General features: G+C 53.3%; 1 protein-coding gene across 1 annotated transcript; it reads right to left on the minus strand.

Moving 5' to 3' along the window:
• Positions 1-7,632: 7,632 nt before the first annotated feature.
• LOC308230244 (olfactory receptor 14A16-like) lies at positions 7,633-8,610 on the minus strand (the record flags this gene model as incomplete). The annotated part of the gene is made up of 1 exon (XM_080634858.1): positions 7,633-8,610. The coding sequence occupies one exon, from the start codon at positions 8,608-8,610 to the stop codon at positions 7,633-7,635; it is 978 nt and encodes a 325-aa protein (XP_080490984.1).
• Positions 8,611-14,659: the final 6,049 nt, after the last annotated feature.

Here is a 14,659-nt window from a genome sequence, read left to right on the forward strand (position 1 = left end):
CCCATCCCTTGTTCCTTGGGAGCAGAGCCCAGCAGCTCCTGGCTCCATCCTCCTGTCAGGCAGTTGTAGGGAGCGATCAGGTCCCCCCTGAGCCTTCTCTTCTCCAGACTGAACCCCCCAGGTCCCTCAGCCCTTCCCCATCACACTGTGCTCCAGGCCCTGCACCAGCTCCGGTGCCCTTCTCTGGCCCCGCTCCAGCCCCTCAATGTCTCTCTTGTAGTGAGGGGCCCAGAACTGAACACAGGATTCGAGCTGCAGCCTCACCAGCGCCCAGTGCAGCACACAACCACTGCCCTGGCCCTGCTGCCACACTGGTGCTGATCCAGGCCAGGATGCTGGTGGCTTCCTGGCTGCCTGGGCACAAGCTGCTCCTGTTCAGCTCCATCAATCAGCACCCCCAGCTCCTTTCCCATGAGCAGTTTCCAGCCACTCTTCCCCAAGCCTGGAGCGTTGCAGGGGGTTGTTGTGGCCCAAGTGCAGGACCCGGCACTTTGCCTTCTGGAACCTCATCCCTTTGGCCAGAGCCCATGGATGCAGCCTGTCCAGATCCCTCTGCAGAGCTTCCTACCCTCCAGCAGATCAATGCTCCTACCCGATTTGGTGTCATCTGCAAATTTACAGTCCTCCCCAGTCCCTCCCAGTGCTACCAGTCCCTGCCACCGGTGCTCCTGCTCCTCCCCCACCAGACCTCCTTGGTCTTTTTCGGGGGCACACTCCAAATCAGGCACCCTCCCACTCTGGATCTGTCCCCTCAGTCCCTGATACGGGGGGGCATGGGGGTGGGTGGGGGTGTTGGAATGCCCCATGGGGTGTGGTTTGAGGACAACAAGGAGCATTTTGGTACTGGTGGCTTTGGGGGGAGCAGCTTTCTGGGGGCATCCCCATTTGGGGTGGGGGTGTTTGGTGGGGCACTTCCAGGATTTGGGTCCCTGGGTTCATTTGGGAGGGCCCGGGTGATGGTGGGGTGCAGGTCACTTTTGGGCTGCCCCAGGACCCCCATTTGGGGGTCCTGTCTGCCCTTGTGGTGCTTCAGGGAGATTTAGGGTACCCCAGGATTTTGGGTGTCACCGCAACTGGTTTGACACGCTGAAGGGAAGGGATGCCATCCAGAGGGACCTTGACACACTTGTGAGGTGGGCTGATGCCAACCTTATGAAGTTTAACCATGCCAAGTGCAAGGTCCTACCCCTGGGTTGGAGCATTCCCAGGCACCGCTACAGGTTGGGCAGAGCAGAGATCCAGAGCAGCCCTGTGGAGAAAGACTTGGGGGTGTTGGTCGATGAGAAAATGAACATGAGCCGGCTTCAGCTTGAGCTCGCAGCCCAGAAAGCCAAGCGTATCCTGGGCTGCATCAAAAGGAGCGTGACCAACAGGTCGAAGGAGGTGATCCTGCCCCTCTCCTCTGCTCTTGTGAGACCTCACTTGGAGCATTGTGTGCACTTCTGGTGTCCTCAGCATAAAAAGGACATGGAACTGTTGGAACAAGTCCAGAGGAGGGTCACGAGGATGATCAGGGGACTGGAGCACCTCCCGTATGAAGAGAGGCTGAGAAAGTTGGGGCTGTTCAGCCTGGAGAAGAGAAGGCTGCATGGAGACCTCACAGCAGCCTTCCAGTATCTGAAGGGGGCTATAAGGATGGTGGGGAGGGACTCTTCATTAGGGACTGTAGTGATAAGACAAGGGGCAATGGGTTAAAACTTAAACAGAGTTTAAGGGCTTCCTCCAACACACTTGGAAGGACACCCAACATTGCAGAACATGGCAGGGCCCTGGCAGTCTGCACCAACCCTGCAGAATCTCCTCAAGCATTCTAGATGGAGGCAGAGGCCTCAGCAGGCTCTGGCAAGGCTGCGGAGTAACACCGGGCATTCCAGAATGCAGCAGGTGCTCTGCAACTGTGCTAAAGCCCTCAGGAGCCTGACCGGCATTCAGAAAGGTGGCAAAAGCCATGGTGGACCTTGGAAGCCCTCCAGGTATTCCAGCCTCAGGGATCCTTATCAGACTTGCTCATGCTCCTTCACCATCAGAGCCATTCCCCATGGAAACTCCTGGAACTGTCGCCAAGTCAGTCCAGAGTCTGTTCTCTGCTGCTGGCCTTCCTCATGCCCTTTAGCATCTGAGTCCCCACTATTGCATGCTCATGACAGCCAAGGCTGACACTGATGATCACATCCTGAGCAGCTTTTCCAGGGGAGCATCACCCTTGTTGGCCCGCCCTGCACCTGTGTTAACCGGCTGTGCCAAGACCCTCCACACTGTTGCACCCTGTTGCTTTGCATGGCCAGGGACTGCCAGGGCAATTACCTGAAAGGTACCAGCTCATTAGCCTGGAGGCTTCCTCAGGTGCTGACAAAAGACCTTTTCTGTTTCCCCTCCCTGAGCAAGTAGTTTGTAACTGTGAGCACCATGTCCCTCTTATCAAATCCTCTGATCCTCAGTCACAAAAGCCAACCCAACCTGTTCCCTGTCACACAGAGAACCTCCAGAAATCCAGGTTTCCCCTTCATGCAGGGGGCATCCACCCTCCTCATCCTTCTTGTCTCCATGCTACACCTCTTGGGGTTCCAGCCATCAAAGGGACATGAGACTACCTGTACAATTCTCTCCTTACAGAGCTAGATCTAGGGAACAGCATTTTAAATGATGCCTCACAGAGTCCAGTGCATTTTCTCCTGGGACAGCAACAGACCAGCAGGTCCTGGTGAAAAACATTCTCTCAGCACCTTGGATGCTGCCCCTTTGGTCTCATGGACTGGTAAGGCTGTAGTCTGCAAAGACCCTAACCCCTGACTTGATCCCCATCTGTTAGAAAAGGGTGAAATTTTATGTTAAAAATAATCATATAGAGTGATAGAAGGGATTATATTTGAAAAGTTTGTAAATCAATAGAAGGCCTTTATATGTTAAAATGTTGTAACTTTACTGTTCTGTATCTTAGTTACTCTATAACCAAACATCACAATGGTAGCCTTAGCAGTAGAAACTAATATAACCATACATGGGAAGGGGATATAGGAAAGAATGTACTGTGGGGCTCTACCCAAGCAGAACCTAAGCTTAAGATAGCCAGAAAAGCATACCAGAGGCAGCTAAGTGAAGATAAGAGAATGCTGCGTCCGCATAATGGTTGGGGCCTGTCCAAAGAACAGAAAGGTGAAAAGGACAGAGTGAGGAAGACTTCTTACTTCATCAGGACGACCATCAGAGGGGGCTGCGCAAGCGCAGAAGAGGCTGATGTCGTAATGGACTGATGAGGCAAACCCTGATACATACTGTGAAACTTCTAATGTATAAATTGCGAACGCGATGTGACGAGGTTGGAATCAGATTTGGGTGCGTACCCCTGGTTCCCCGTGCCTCAGTAAAGCATCTCAAATAACCATTCCGATGGTAATGTGTTTGTCCTGACACTAACACATCCAGTACTGGTTGTTTCCCTTTCCCATCCAGGGTCCTTTCTCAAAGCACAAAGTCCTGAGAGATCTTGCTGGTGGTAACTGAGGCAAAGAGGAGATAGGCTATCTAAGATCTACCTACATGTACTCTTGCTTTATTTAGTGGTGGTTCTGTGTTATCTTGTTTCTTCTTTAACTATTCCTGAAGTAGGAGCATCTCATCCTGGTGCTCTTAAATTCCTGTTTGAGCTGGTCTGAGATTTGCTATGACCCATCGCTGTGCATAAAGGATGCTGTCTCTGAAAGCCAGATGTAGCCAAGCACACAGTTAAAATGCTTGGGCTGTTCCTTAGCTGAATCATCAAGGGAGTGAGTAAAGACCCTGCAGTGATGTACTTTGTGTTCACTCAATGCCTGCAGCTAAAGGGTGGCAGAAAGGACAGACCTGGCATCACTGGTAGCAACTGATGGCTGATGCCTCTGAGCGCTTACAAGAATATTCCCAATGATATTGTCTTGTCTCTATATCAGCCTGCACGTATCTTTGGCCTGTCTCTATAACGTGCATGTAACTTTGACCAGCCCTGTAACGCCAAATATCTTCAGAGATATGCACCCAGACACGTCACTCCTGGCCCCAGTCAATGTTAATGCTGAGACAAAGCTCCCTCATGTAGGTGCCTTTTCAAGGAAGACCTGACCAGAGGCAGGAGGATTCCTACCTCCTGTGGGCTTGTGGTGTTCATGGGAGGGAGCTGAGTCCCCTTCCAGTCCCAGGCCTACAGGCTGAGGAGGAGATGCCTCAACTAACCAGGGTGAATCCACTCCATCAGCAAGGGTAAAGGAGATCCCAGCCTGTCTTTGTCTGGCTGTCCTAACGATGGGACAAGAAACAGGCTGCCCACAGAAGTGGTTGTGTCACCATTCCTGGAGGCCTTTAAAAGACATGGAGATGTGGCACTTGTTGACATGGGTCAGTGGTGGACATGACAGTGTTTGGTTAATAGAGTTAAGAGTTGATCTTACGGGTCTTTTTGAATCTAAATGATTCTGTAATTGTGAGAAACTTTGTTTACACCAAACTCCATCTCTCAGCAGAGAAATGACACTGCAGGCAGGCAGTGTGTCTGCCAGCTGAGGGAGGGAACATCAGTGCTTGCTTCAGGCTGTTTCCCATGGAGTTCCTCTGGAGCCCCAGGAAGCCATGGAGGGAGCCCAGTGGGGCAGAGGCAGAGCCACCTTGGGCTGGGCCTCTCCTGATGAGCTGGGACAAAGGGGAGACCTGCGAGCCTCAGAGAGCTTAAAGGCACTTGGCAGCGGAGGATGCTGAGAGCTCCCTGCAGGAGAAACCTTCCCAGCCCTGTGCATGGTAAGGCTCTGGGTGCAGGGCAATGCAGCTGCAGTTCCTGGAGGGATCTGCTCAAGCTGCTGCCTCGCACACTCCATGGGATCTGTCAGGAGGACTCTCTTGGTTTCTCTGTGTAGATAAGGAGGAGGATGTGCTGCAGAGCAGGGCTTCTCTCTGCACCATGCGAGGGACAGGACAAGGCAGGTCCCTTGTCCCGGGGCTGGCTGCAGGCTGTGAATGTGGGTGTGCAGGCAGGGGTGCCCAGTGCTGTCCTTGGGAGCAGGGTGCCTGCAGCCCAGGGGCTGTGTGCAGGGGCAGGGACTCTGCTGCCTGCCAGGGTCAGCACTCAGCCTGCCCGGGAGCTCCCCACGGCGCTGGGGGAGAGGCGCTGCAGGTAAGGAACAACCCCTGGCAGGGCAGTAGAAGTGTTCTTGTGCACTGGAGAGGGTGCTGTGTGGGTCAGGGCTGCTCAGAGCTCCACATCACTCTGAGCACGTTTGCAGAGGGTCCTTCTGAAAGACACTGAGGCAGCAATTGCCTGATAGGGAAGGATCCTGAGCTCTGATGTTTTCCACTCTTGGTGGGCAGGTTGGGCAGTGGGAGCTGGGAATTTACTTCTCTGCTTTGGAGAAGGCACCGAGAGTCTTGTCAGGACTTGTGTGAGCTGCTGCTGAGCCCCTGCACAGGCAGAGCTGCCCCTGGGCAGAGCCCTGCTGCCGGGAGGGGTGTGCAGGGCAGAGCTGAGCACACAGCCCATGGGATGGGCTCTGGGAGCACTGAGAGGGAGCAGAGCTGGGCCCAGAGCAGCAGCTCCTGGCAGGGACAGCTCCAGGCAGCAGAGACATGGGCAGGAAGTGGGGGGAAAGTGCAGCCCAGGCCTGGGGAGGGTGCGTTCAGGCAGCTCTCTTGGTGTCTGGCACTGGAGGTGGCTGCTGGCCATGCTCTGCTGGGCACAGTCCTTTGCTTCTCCCCTTGAGAGCTCCGTGATCTGCCCTTTGAAACCGTGCTGCCCTGCTCTCAGCACAGGACAGGTGTTTGTGGGGGTTCTTAAGATCAATTTGTGTGTGAAGGCATCATACACAAGTGTTGTAAGCACAGGACAACTGGGAAAGGACTGATGGACACTGCAGCTCTCCTGGCTCTGCACTAAGCTTCAAGGATCTGAGAACTTCTCCCTGTTTCAATACTCTTCTGATTTTCAGTCATACAAAGAATGTGTTATACCCCAAAAAAAGCCCTCAGCACTGTTATGCCTGTTAACAAATAACACAGTCCAAATGACTTTAAGGCCATGCTGAGCCTCTCTTGTACAGCCCAGACTCACCCAATCAGAAGTGCATGTAGCAAGCTTTACAATAAGGTTGTATTTCCTCTGACATCCCTTGTGAAAATCGGAGCTGAACAAAGCACTGCTTCAGATATAAGATGACACCCGTCCAACCTGGCCTTGAACACTGCCAGGGATTGGGTAGCCACAGCTTCTCTGGGCAACCTGTGCCAGATCCTCAGCACCCTCAAAGGGCACAACTTCCTCCTAATGTATGATCTAAATCTACCCATTTTCAGCTTGAAGCCATTCCCCTTTTTCCTGTCACTGCACACCTTTGCAAAAAGCCCCTCTCCAGATTTCTTGTACACCCTGCTTACGTACAGCAGATGCTAAGGTGTCCAACTGGAACCTTCTCCAGGCTGAACACTCCCAGCTCTCTCAGGCTGTCTTCATCAGAGGTGTTCTCCAGCCCTCAGAGAACCTCTGTGGCCCTTCGTAAGCCCATCATTGTAATGTCATAAGAGAAGTTGGAAGGGACATCAAGAGGTCTCAAGTCAAACCCATCAGTAACAGGGTCAGAGCAAGTGGTTCAAGGCTTGATTCAGTCTGAGTTGGAAATCCCCAAAGCCAGAGACTGCACAGCCTCTCTGGGTGACCTGATGCAGCACTTGTCTGAGCCTATGGGAACAAGGTTTCCTTATGTCCTGGCTCAACCTCTCCTCTGTCACTATCCCCCATTGCCTTTTGTCCTCACAACAGGCACCATGGTCAGGAGCCTCGTTCTGTATTCTCCATGTCCTCCTTGCCGGTACAGGCAGCCAGTCCCGACAGCCTTCCCTTCCCAAGATCTCAGGTCACCATCAGCCTTCCCTTCTCCGGGATGGACAAGCCCAGCTCCCCCAGCCTCTCCCCACAGGCACTGTGCTCCAGTCCCTGCCTGTGCTCAGGGCTCGTTGCTAAACCCACTCCTGCTTGCCAATAGCGTTCCTGAACTGAGGATCTGAAACCTGGATGGAGTATTCCAGAGCATCCCTTCCTTTGTTCTCCTGCCATGCTCCTGGTCATACAGCCCGCCATGCTGCTGCCCTCCCTTGCTGCCAGGGCACACGCTGCCTCCTGTCCAGCTCCTGCCCACCCAGACCTTTCCCATGGGCTGCTCCCAGCCAGGCAGCCCCAGCCTGGGCCATTGCAGGGGAATCCCCTGCAGGGACCCCTGTGTCCCCTGCTCTCCTGCCCAGGACACCCTGAGAGCTCTGCAGCCCCCCCATGCCATCCCATCTCCCCACACCAGCACAACAGCCCCGGCCCTTGGGCTCCTCAAGAGCTCTTCCTGCTCCAGGCACAGAGCAGCCATCCCAGAGCTGGAGCAGCCAGAAAGCTGATTTCATTCAACTTCATTCCTGCCATGGGAGGACATAGCACGGAGAAGAAGTTGCTGCAGGATCATTTATTTAACTCAAATACTGTGAGAGCCCCCTCTGACACAAAGTCTGTGGGTCACACAACACGAGTGGCTACTTAAGCAGGAGGAGATGAAAACTGACATTTCTATGAATAAAACATCATCAAAAATTGAAACAGGAAAACAAATGTAAAGCAGCAAAGACAGATGTGGCCTGTCATGATGTACATTGGAAGCCTTTTCCAGGGTAAAGCAGGCAGTGTATGGCTGCTGAAACACATCCAGTCAGCAGCTTCCTCACAGCATCCTTGAGCTCCTGGTTCCTCAGGCTGTAGATGAGGGGGTTCACTGCTGGAGGCACCACCGAGTACAGCACTGACACCACCAGATCCAGGGATGGGGAGGAGGTGGAGGGGGGCTTCCAATAGGCAAAGTTACCAGTGCTGACAAAGAGGGAGAGCACGGCCAGGTGAGGGAGGCACGTGGAGAAGGCTTTGTGGCGTCCCTGCTCAGAGGGGATCCTCAGCACAGCCCTGAAGATCTGCACATAGGAACTCACAATGAACACAAAACAGCCAAGTCCCAAACAGAAACTAAGCATGACAAGCCCAACTGCCCTGAGGTAGGAATGTGAGCAGGAGAGCTTGAGGATCTGGGGGATTTCACAGAAAAACTGCTCCACAGCATTGCCTTGGCAGAGGGGGAGTGAACATGTATTGGCTGTGTGCAGCAGAGCAGTGAGAAACCCAGCGCCCCAGGCAGCTGCTGCCATGTGGACACAAGCTCTGCTGCCCAGGAGGCTCCCGTAGTGCAGGGGCTTGCAGATGGCCACGTAGCGGTCGTAGGACATGACAGTGAGGAGATAAAACTCTGCTGACATGAAAAAGAGAAAGAAAAAGAGCTGTGCAGCACAACCTGTGTAGGAGATGGCCCTGGAGTCCCAGAGGGAATTGGCCGTGGATTTGGGGACAGTGGTGGAGATGCAGGCCAGGTCCAGCAGGGAGAGGTTGAGGAGGAAGAAGTACATGGGGGTGTGGAGGTGCTGGTCGCAGGCTGTGCTGGTGATGATGAGGCCGTTGCCCAGGAGCGCAGCCAGGAAGATGCTCAGGAAGAGCCAGAAGTGCCAGAGCTGCAGCTCCCGCCTGTCTGCGAATGGCAGGAGGAGGAAGTGGGTGATGGAGCTGCCTTTGGACATCTGCTGCCTCTGGGCATGGGGCACTGTCACAGGAGAAAAAGGCAGTGACAGGTTAGGACAGGAGGGATGTCAGATATAGAAGTTCAATTTACACACTCACGACTCTGAACACTTTCGGTCTGCATTGGAGAGTCTCAGCGTGACTTGGTCGTGATTGTCTCTGAGGTTGGTTGGTTTGTTTGCTTTCCCAGAGTCACATCTGAAGAGTGACTCTATTAGGGATAAAATTACTAAGTTCCTGAAGGCAACTGTGAAGAGTCTGAGCATGGGACAGACAAAAGGGCTCAACTGTCTGTGGGTTTGTGCCTACTCAAGGTTGCTGCAGAGTCCATCAGTCTGGTTCTCAGCTGCCCTGCACTTTCTAGAGGGCCAGTCAGCTCCTTGCCCAGCAGAGCATGGCCAGCAGCCACCTCCAGTGCCAGACACCAAGAGAGCTGCCTGAACGCACCCTCCCCAGGCCTGGGCTGCACTTCCCCCCACTCCCTGCCCATGTCTCTGCTGCCTGGAGCTGTCCCTGCCAGGAGCTGCTGCTCTGGGCCCAGCTCTGCTCCCTCTCAGTGCTCCCAGAGCCCATCCCATGGGCTGTGTGCTCAGCTCTGCCCTGCACACCCCTCCTGGCAGCAGGGCTCTGCCCAGGGGCAGCTCTGCCTGTGCAGGGGCTCAGCAGCAGCTCACACAAGTCCTGACAAGACTCTCGGTGCCTTCTCCAAAGCAGAGAAGGAAATTCCCAGCTCCCACTGCCCAACCTGCCCACCAAGAGTGGAAAACATCAGAGCTCAGGATCCTTCCCTATCAGGCAATTGCTGCCTCAGTGTCTTTCAGAAGGACCCTCTGCAAACGTGCTCAGAGAGATGTGGAGCTCTGAGCAGCCCTGACCCACACAGCACCCTCTCCAGTGCACAAGAACACTTCTACTGCCCTGCCAGGGGTTGTTCCTTACCTGCAGCGCCTCTCCCCCAGCACCGTGGGGAGCTGACGGGCAGGCTGAGTGCTGACCCTGGCAGGCAGCAGAGTCCCTGCCCCTGCACACAGCCCCTGGGCTGCAGGCACCCTGCTCCCAAGGACAGCACTGGGCACCCCTGCCTGCACACCCACATTCACAGCCTGCAGCCAGCCCCGGGACAAGGGACCTGCCTTGTCCTGTCCCTCGCATGGTGCAGAGAGAAGCCCTGCTCTGCAGCACATCCTCCTCCTTATCTACACAGAGAAACCAAGAGAGTCCTCCTGACAGATCCCATGGAGTGTGCGAGGCAGCAGCTTGAGCAGATCCCTCCAGGAACTGCAGCTGCATTGCCCTGCACCCAGAGCCTTACCATGCACAGGGCTGGGAAGGTTTCTCCTGCAGGGAGCTCTCAGCATCCTCCACTGCCAAGTGCCTTTAAGCTCTCTGAGGCTCGCAGGTCTCCCCTTTGTCCCAGCTCATCAGGAGAGGCCCAGCCCAAGGTGGCTCTGCCTCTGCCCCACTGGGCTCCCTCCATGGCTTCCTGGGGCTCCAGGGGAACACCATGGGAAACAGCCTGAAGCAAGCACTGATGTTCCCTCCCTCAGCTGGCAGACACACTGCCTGCCTGCAGTGTCATTTCTCTGCTGAGAGATGGAGTTTGGTGTAAACAAAGTTTCTCACAATTACAGAATCATTTAGATTCAAAAAGACCCGTAAGATCAACTCTTAACTCTATTAACCAAACACTGTCATGTCCACCACTGACCCATGTCAACAAGTGCCACATCTCCATGTCTTTTAAAGGCCTCCAGGAATGGTGACACAACCACTTCTGTGGGCAGCCTGTTTCTTGTCCCATCGTTAGGACAGCCAGACAAAGACAGGCTGGGATCTCCTTTACCCTTGCTGATGGAGTGGATTCACCCTGGTTAGTTGAGGCATCTCCTCCTCAGCCTGTAGGCCTGGGACTGGAAGGGGACTCAGCTCCCTCCCATGAACACCACAAACCCACAGGAGGTAGGATTCCTCCTGCCTCTGGTCAGGTCTTCCTTGAAAAGGCACCTACATGAGGGAGCTTTGTCTCAGCATTAACATTGACTGGGGCCAGGAGTGACGTGTCTGGGTGCATATCTCTGAAGATATTTGGCGTTACAGGGCTGGTCAAAGTTACATGCACGTTATAGAGACAGGCCAAAGATACGTGCAGGCTGATATAGAGACAAGACAATATCGTTGGGAATATTCTTGTAAGCGCTCAGAGGCATCAGGCACCAGTTGCTACCAGTGATGCCAGGTCTGTCCTTTCTGCCACCCTTTAGCTGCAGGCATTGAGTGAACACAAAGTACATCACTGCAGGGTCTTTACTCACTCCCTTGATGATCCAGCTAAGGAACAGCCCAAGCATTTTAACTGTGTGCTTGGCTACATCTGGCTTTCAGAGACAGCACCCTTTAAGCACAGCGATGGGTCATAGCAAATCTCAGACAAGCTCAAACAGGAATTGAAGAGCACCAGGATGAGATGCTCCTACTTCAGGAACAGTTGAAGAAACAAGGTAACGCAGGACCACCACTAAAGAAAGCAAGAGTACATGCAGGTAGATCTCAGTTAGCCTATCTCCTCTTTGCCTCAGTTACCACCAGCAAGATCTCTCAGGACTTTGTGCTTTGAGAAGGACCCTGGATGGGAAAGGGGAACAACCGGCCCTGGATGGGGATCAAGTCGGGGGTTAGGGTCTTTGCAGACTACAGCCTTACCAGTCCATGAGACCAAAGGGGCAGCATCCAAGGTGCTGAGAGAATGTTTTTCACCAGGACCTGCTGGTCTGTTGCTGTCCCAGGAAAAAATGCACTGGACTCTGTGAGGCATCATTTAAAATGCTGTTCCCTAGATCTAGCTCTGTAAGGAGAGAATTGTACAGGTAGTCTCATGTCCCTTTGACGGCTGGAACCCCAAGAGGTGTAGCATGGAGACAAGAAGGATGAGGAGGGTGGATGCCCCCTGCACGAAGGGGAAACTTGGATTTCTGGAGGTCCTCTGTGTGACAGGGAACAGGTTGGGTTGGCTTTTGTGACTGAGGATCAGAGGAGTCGATAAGAGGGACATTGTGCTCACAGTTACAAACTACTTGCTCAGGGAGGGGAAACAGAAAAAGGTCTTTTGTCAGCACCTGAGGAAGCCTCCAGGCTAATGAGCAGGTACCTTTCAGGTAATTGCCCTGGTGGTCCCTGGCCATGCAAAGCAACAGGGTGCAACAGTGTGGAGGGTCTTGGCACAGCCGGTTAACACAGGTGCAGGGCGGGCCAACAAGGGTGATGCTCCCCTGGAAAAGCTGCTCAGGATGTGATCATCAGTGTCAGCCTTGGCTGTCATGAGCGTGCAATAGTGGGGACTCAGATGCTAAAGGGCATGAGGAAGGCCAGCAGCAGAGAACAGACTCTGGACTTACTTGGGGACAATTCCAGTAGTTCTTATGGGAAGCGGCTCTGATGGTGAAGGAGCATGAGCAAGTCTGATAAGGATCCCTGAGGCTGGAATACCTGGAGGGCTTCCAAGGTCCTCCAGGGCTTTTGCCACCTTTCTGAATGGCGGTCAGGCTCCTGAGGGCTTTAGCACAGTTGCAGAGCACCAGCGCATTCTGGAATGCCTGGTGTTATTCCGCAGCCTTGCCAGAGCCTGCTGAGGCCTCTGCCTCCATCTAGAATGCTTGAGGAGATTCTGCAGGGTTGGTGCAGACTGCCAGGGCCCTGCCATGTTCTGCAATGTTGGGTGTCCTTCCAAGCGTGCTGGTGGAAGCACTTCCATGGGCATTACTGGAACCCTCCAGTTTCCCAGCAGGGCCTTTGCCGCCTTCCAGCAGCCCCGATGTGCTGCCGCGGTGCCGTGGTTTAAGTCCAGTCAGTAATTCAGAACCACGTAGTCGCTCGCTCACTCCCCCTCCCAGAGGGATGGGAAGGAGAATCGAAAAAATGTAACTCCCCCAGGTTGAGATAAGAACAGTCCAGTAACTAAGGAATAGAACAAACCACCGCCGCTACCACCAATAATAATAATAGAATCATAGAATCATAGAATCATAGAATCATAGAATAGTTAGGGTTGGAAAGGACCTTAAGATTATCTAGTTCCAACACCCCTGCCATGGGAAGGCACGCCTCCCACTAAACCATGCCACCCAAGGCTTTGCTCAACCTGGCCTTGAACAACTCCAAGGATGGAGCATTCACAACCTCCCTGGGCAACCCATTCCAGTGCCTCACCACCCTCACAGTAAAGAATTTCTTCCTTAGATCCAATTTGAACTTCTCTGTTTAAGTTTGAACCCGTTACCCCTTGTCCTATCACTACAGTCCCTAATGAACTGTCCATCCCCAGCACCTTTATTAGCCCCCCTTCAGATAGTGGAAGGCTGCTGTGAGGTCTCCAAGCAGCCTTCTCTTCTCCATGCTGAACAGCCACAACTTGCTCAGCCTATCTTCATATAGTCCCCTGATCATCCTCGTGACCCTCCTCTGGACTTGTTCCAACAGTTCCATGTCCTTTTTATGTTGAGGACACCAGAACTGCACACAATGCTCCAAGTGAGGTCTCACGAGAGCAGAGGAGAGGGGCAGGATCATCCCCTTCAACCTGCTGGTCACGCTTCTTTTGATGCAGCCCAGGATACGCTTGGCTTTCTGGGCTGTGAGCGCACACTGTAGCCGGCTCATGTTCATTTTCTCATTGACCAATACCCCCAAGTCTTTCTCCACAGAGCTGCTCTGGATCTCTGCTCTGCCCAACCTGTAGCACTGCCTGGGAATGCTCTGACCCAGGTGTAGGACCTTGCACTTGGCGTGGTTAAACTTCATAGCGTTGGCATCAGCTCACCTACAAGTGTGTCAAGGTCCCTCTGCATGGCAATCCTTCCTTCCAGCGTATCAACCGAACCACACAGCTTGGTGTCATCGGCAAACTTGCTGAGGGCGCACTCAATCCCACTGTCCATGTCATCAACAAAGATGTTGAACAAGACCGGTCCCAACACCCATCCCTGGGGGACACCACTTGTTACTGATCTCCAGCCGAACACTGAGACATTGACCACAACTCTTTAGAGTTTAGAGAGACAAGGATGTCATGTGGGACAGTGTCAAAGGCTTTGCATGAGTCCAGGTAGATGACATCAACTGCTCTACCGCTGTCCATCAGTTACATAGCCCCATCATAGAAGGCCACCAAATTGGTCAGGCAGGATTTCCCCTTCGTGAAGCCATGCTGCCTGTCACCAACCACCTCCTTGTTTTTCATGTGCCTTAGCATGCCTTGCAGGAGAACCTGCTCCAAGAGTTTGCCAGGCACAGAGGTGAGACTGACTGCTCTGTAATTCCCTGGGTCACCCGTTTTCCCCTTCTTGAAAATGGGGGTTATATTTCCCTTTTTCCAGTCGTTGGGAACTTCTCCTGACTGCCGTGATCTTTCAACTATGATGGCCAGTGGCTTAGCAACTTCATTTGCCAGCTCCTTCAGGACCCACGGATGGATTTTATTAGGTCCCATGGATGTGGAGACATGGTTAGCAAGCAAAGGTCATGTTCCCATGTCTGAGCTTAATTAAGCACAGATTCTGTGAAAGTGAGAAAAAACACCAGTTGTGTACAGTTGCCAGCAGTGGAAAAACCCTGGAAGTTAACCAATAGAGATAGAAGACCAGAAGGCCTACCTTGTAGCTAAAAATTGTCTGTGAACTAGGAGCAGAGACCTTGAGAGGAGGATGTGTATATGAGCAGGGGAAATCACCGAAATGCACCTGGAATGTACCCAATGCTGTATATGCCAACCAATCACTATGGGAAGCTGTGTGTATGTGGCAGTTTGACACTACGTATACCCATTATTTGAGCACAATAAACGGATCACTTTTATCAATCATATTGATTGTGTTGTGTTCCCTCCATGCGCGACGACATATTGGCGCCTGAACAGTGACCAACAGAGGAACCCGGGTACCCGTAGTGGCTGGGAGAATTGCACACGGAGCGGGAAAGCACCGGAGAAGCAGCATCCGTAGGGGTGAAAGAAGAAAAAATGCTTGGTTTTGCTGGTCGAAGATGCTGGGCAGAGAA

Source organism: Psittacula echo (assembly GCF_963264785.1).
Source record: "Psittacula echo genome assembly, chromosome: 26".
Lineage (NCBI taxonomy): Eukaryota > Metazoa > Chordata > Aves > Psittaciformes > Psittacidae > Psittacula > Psittacula echo.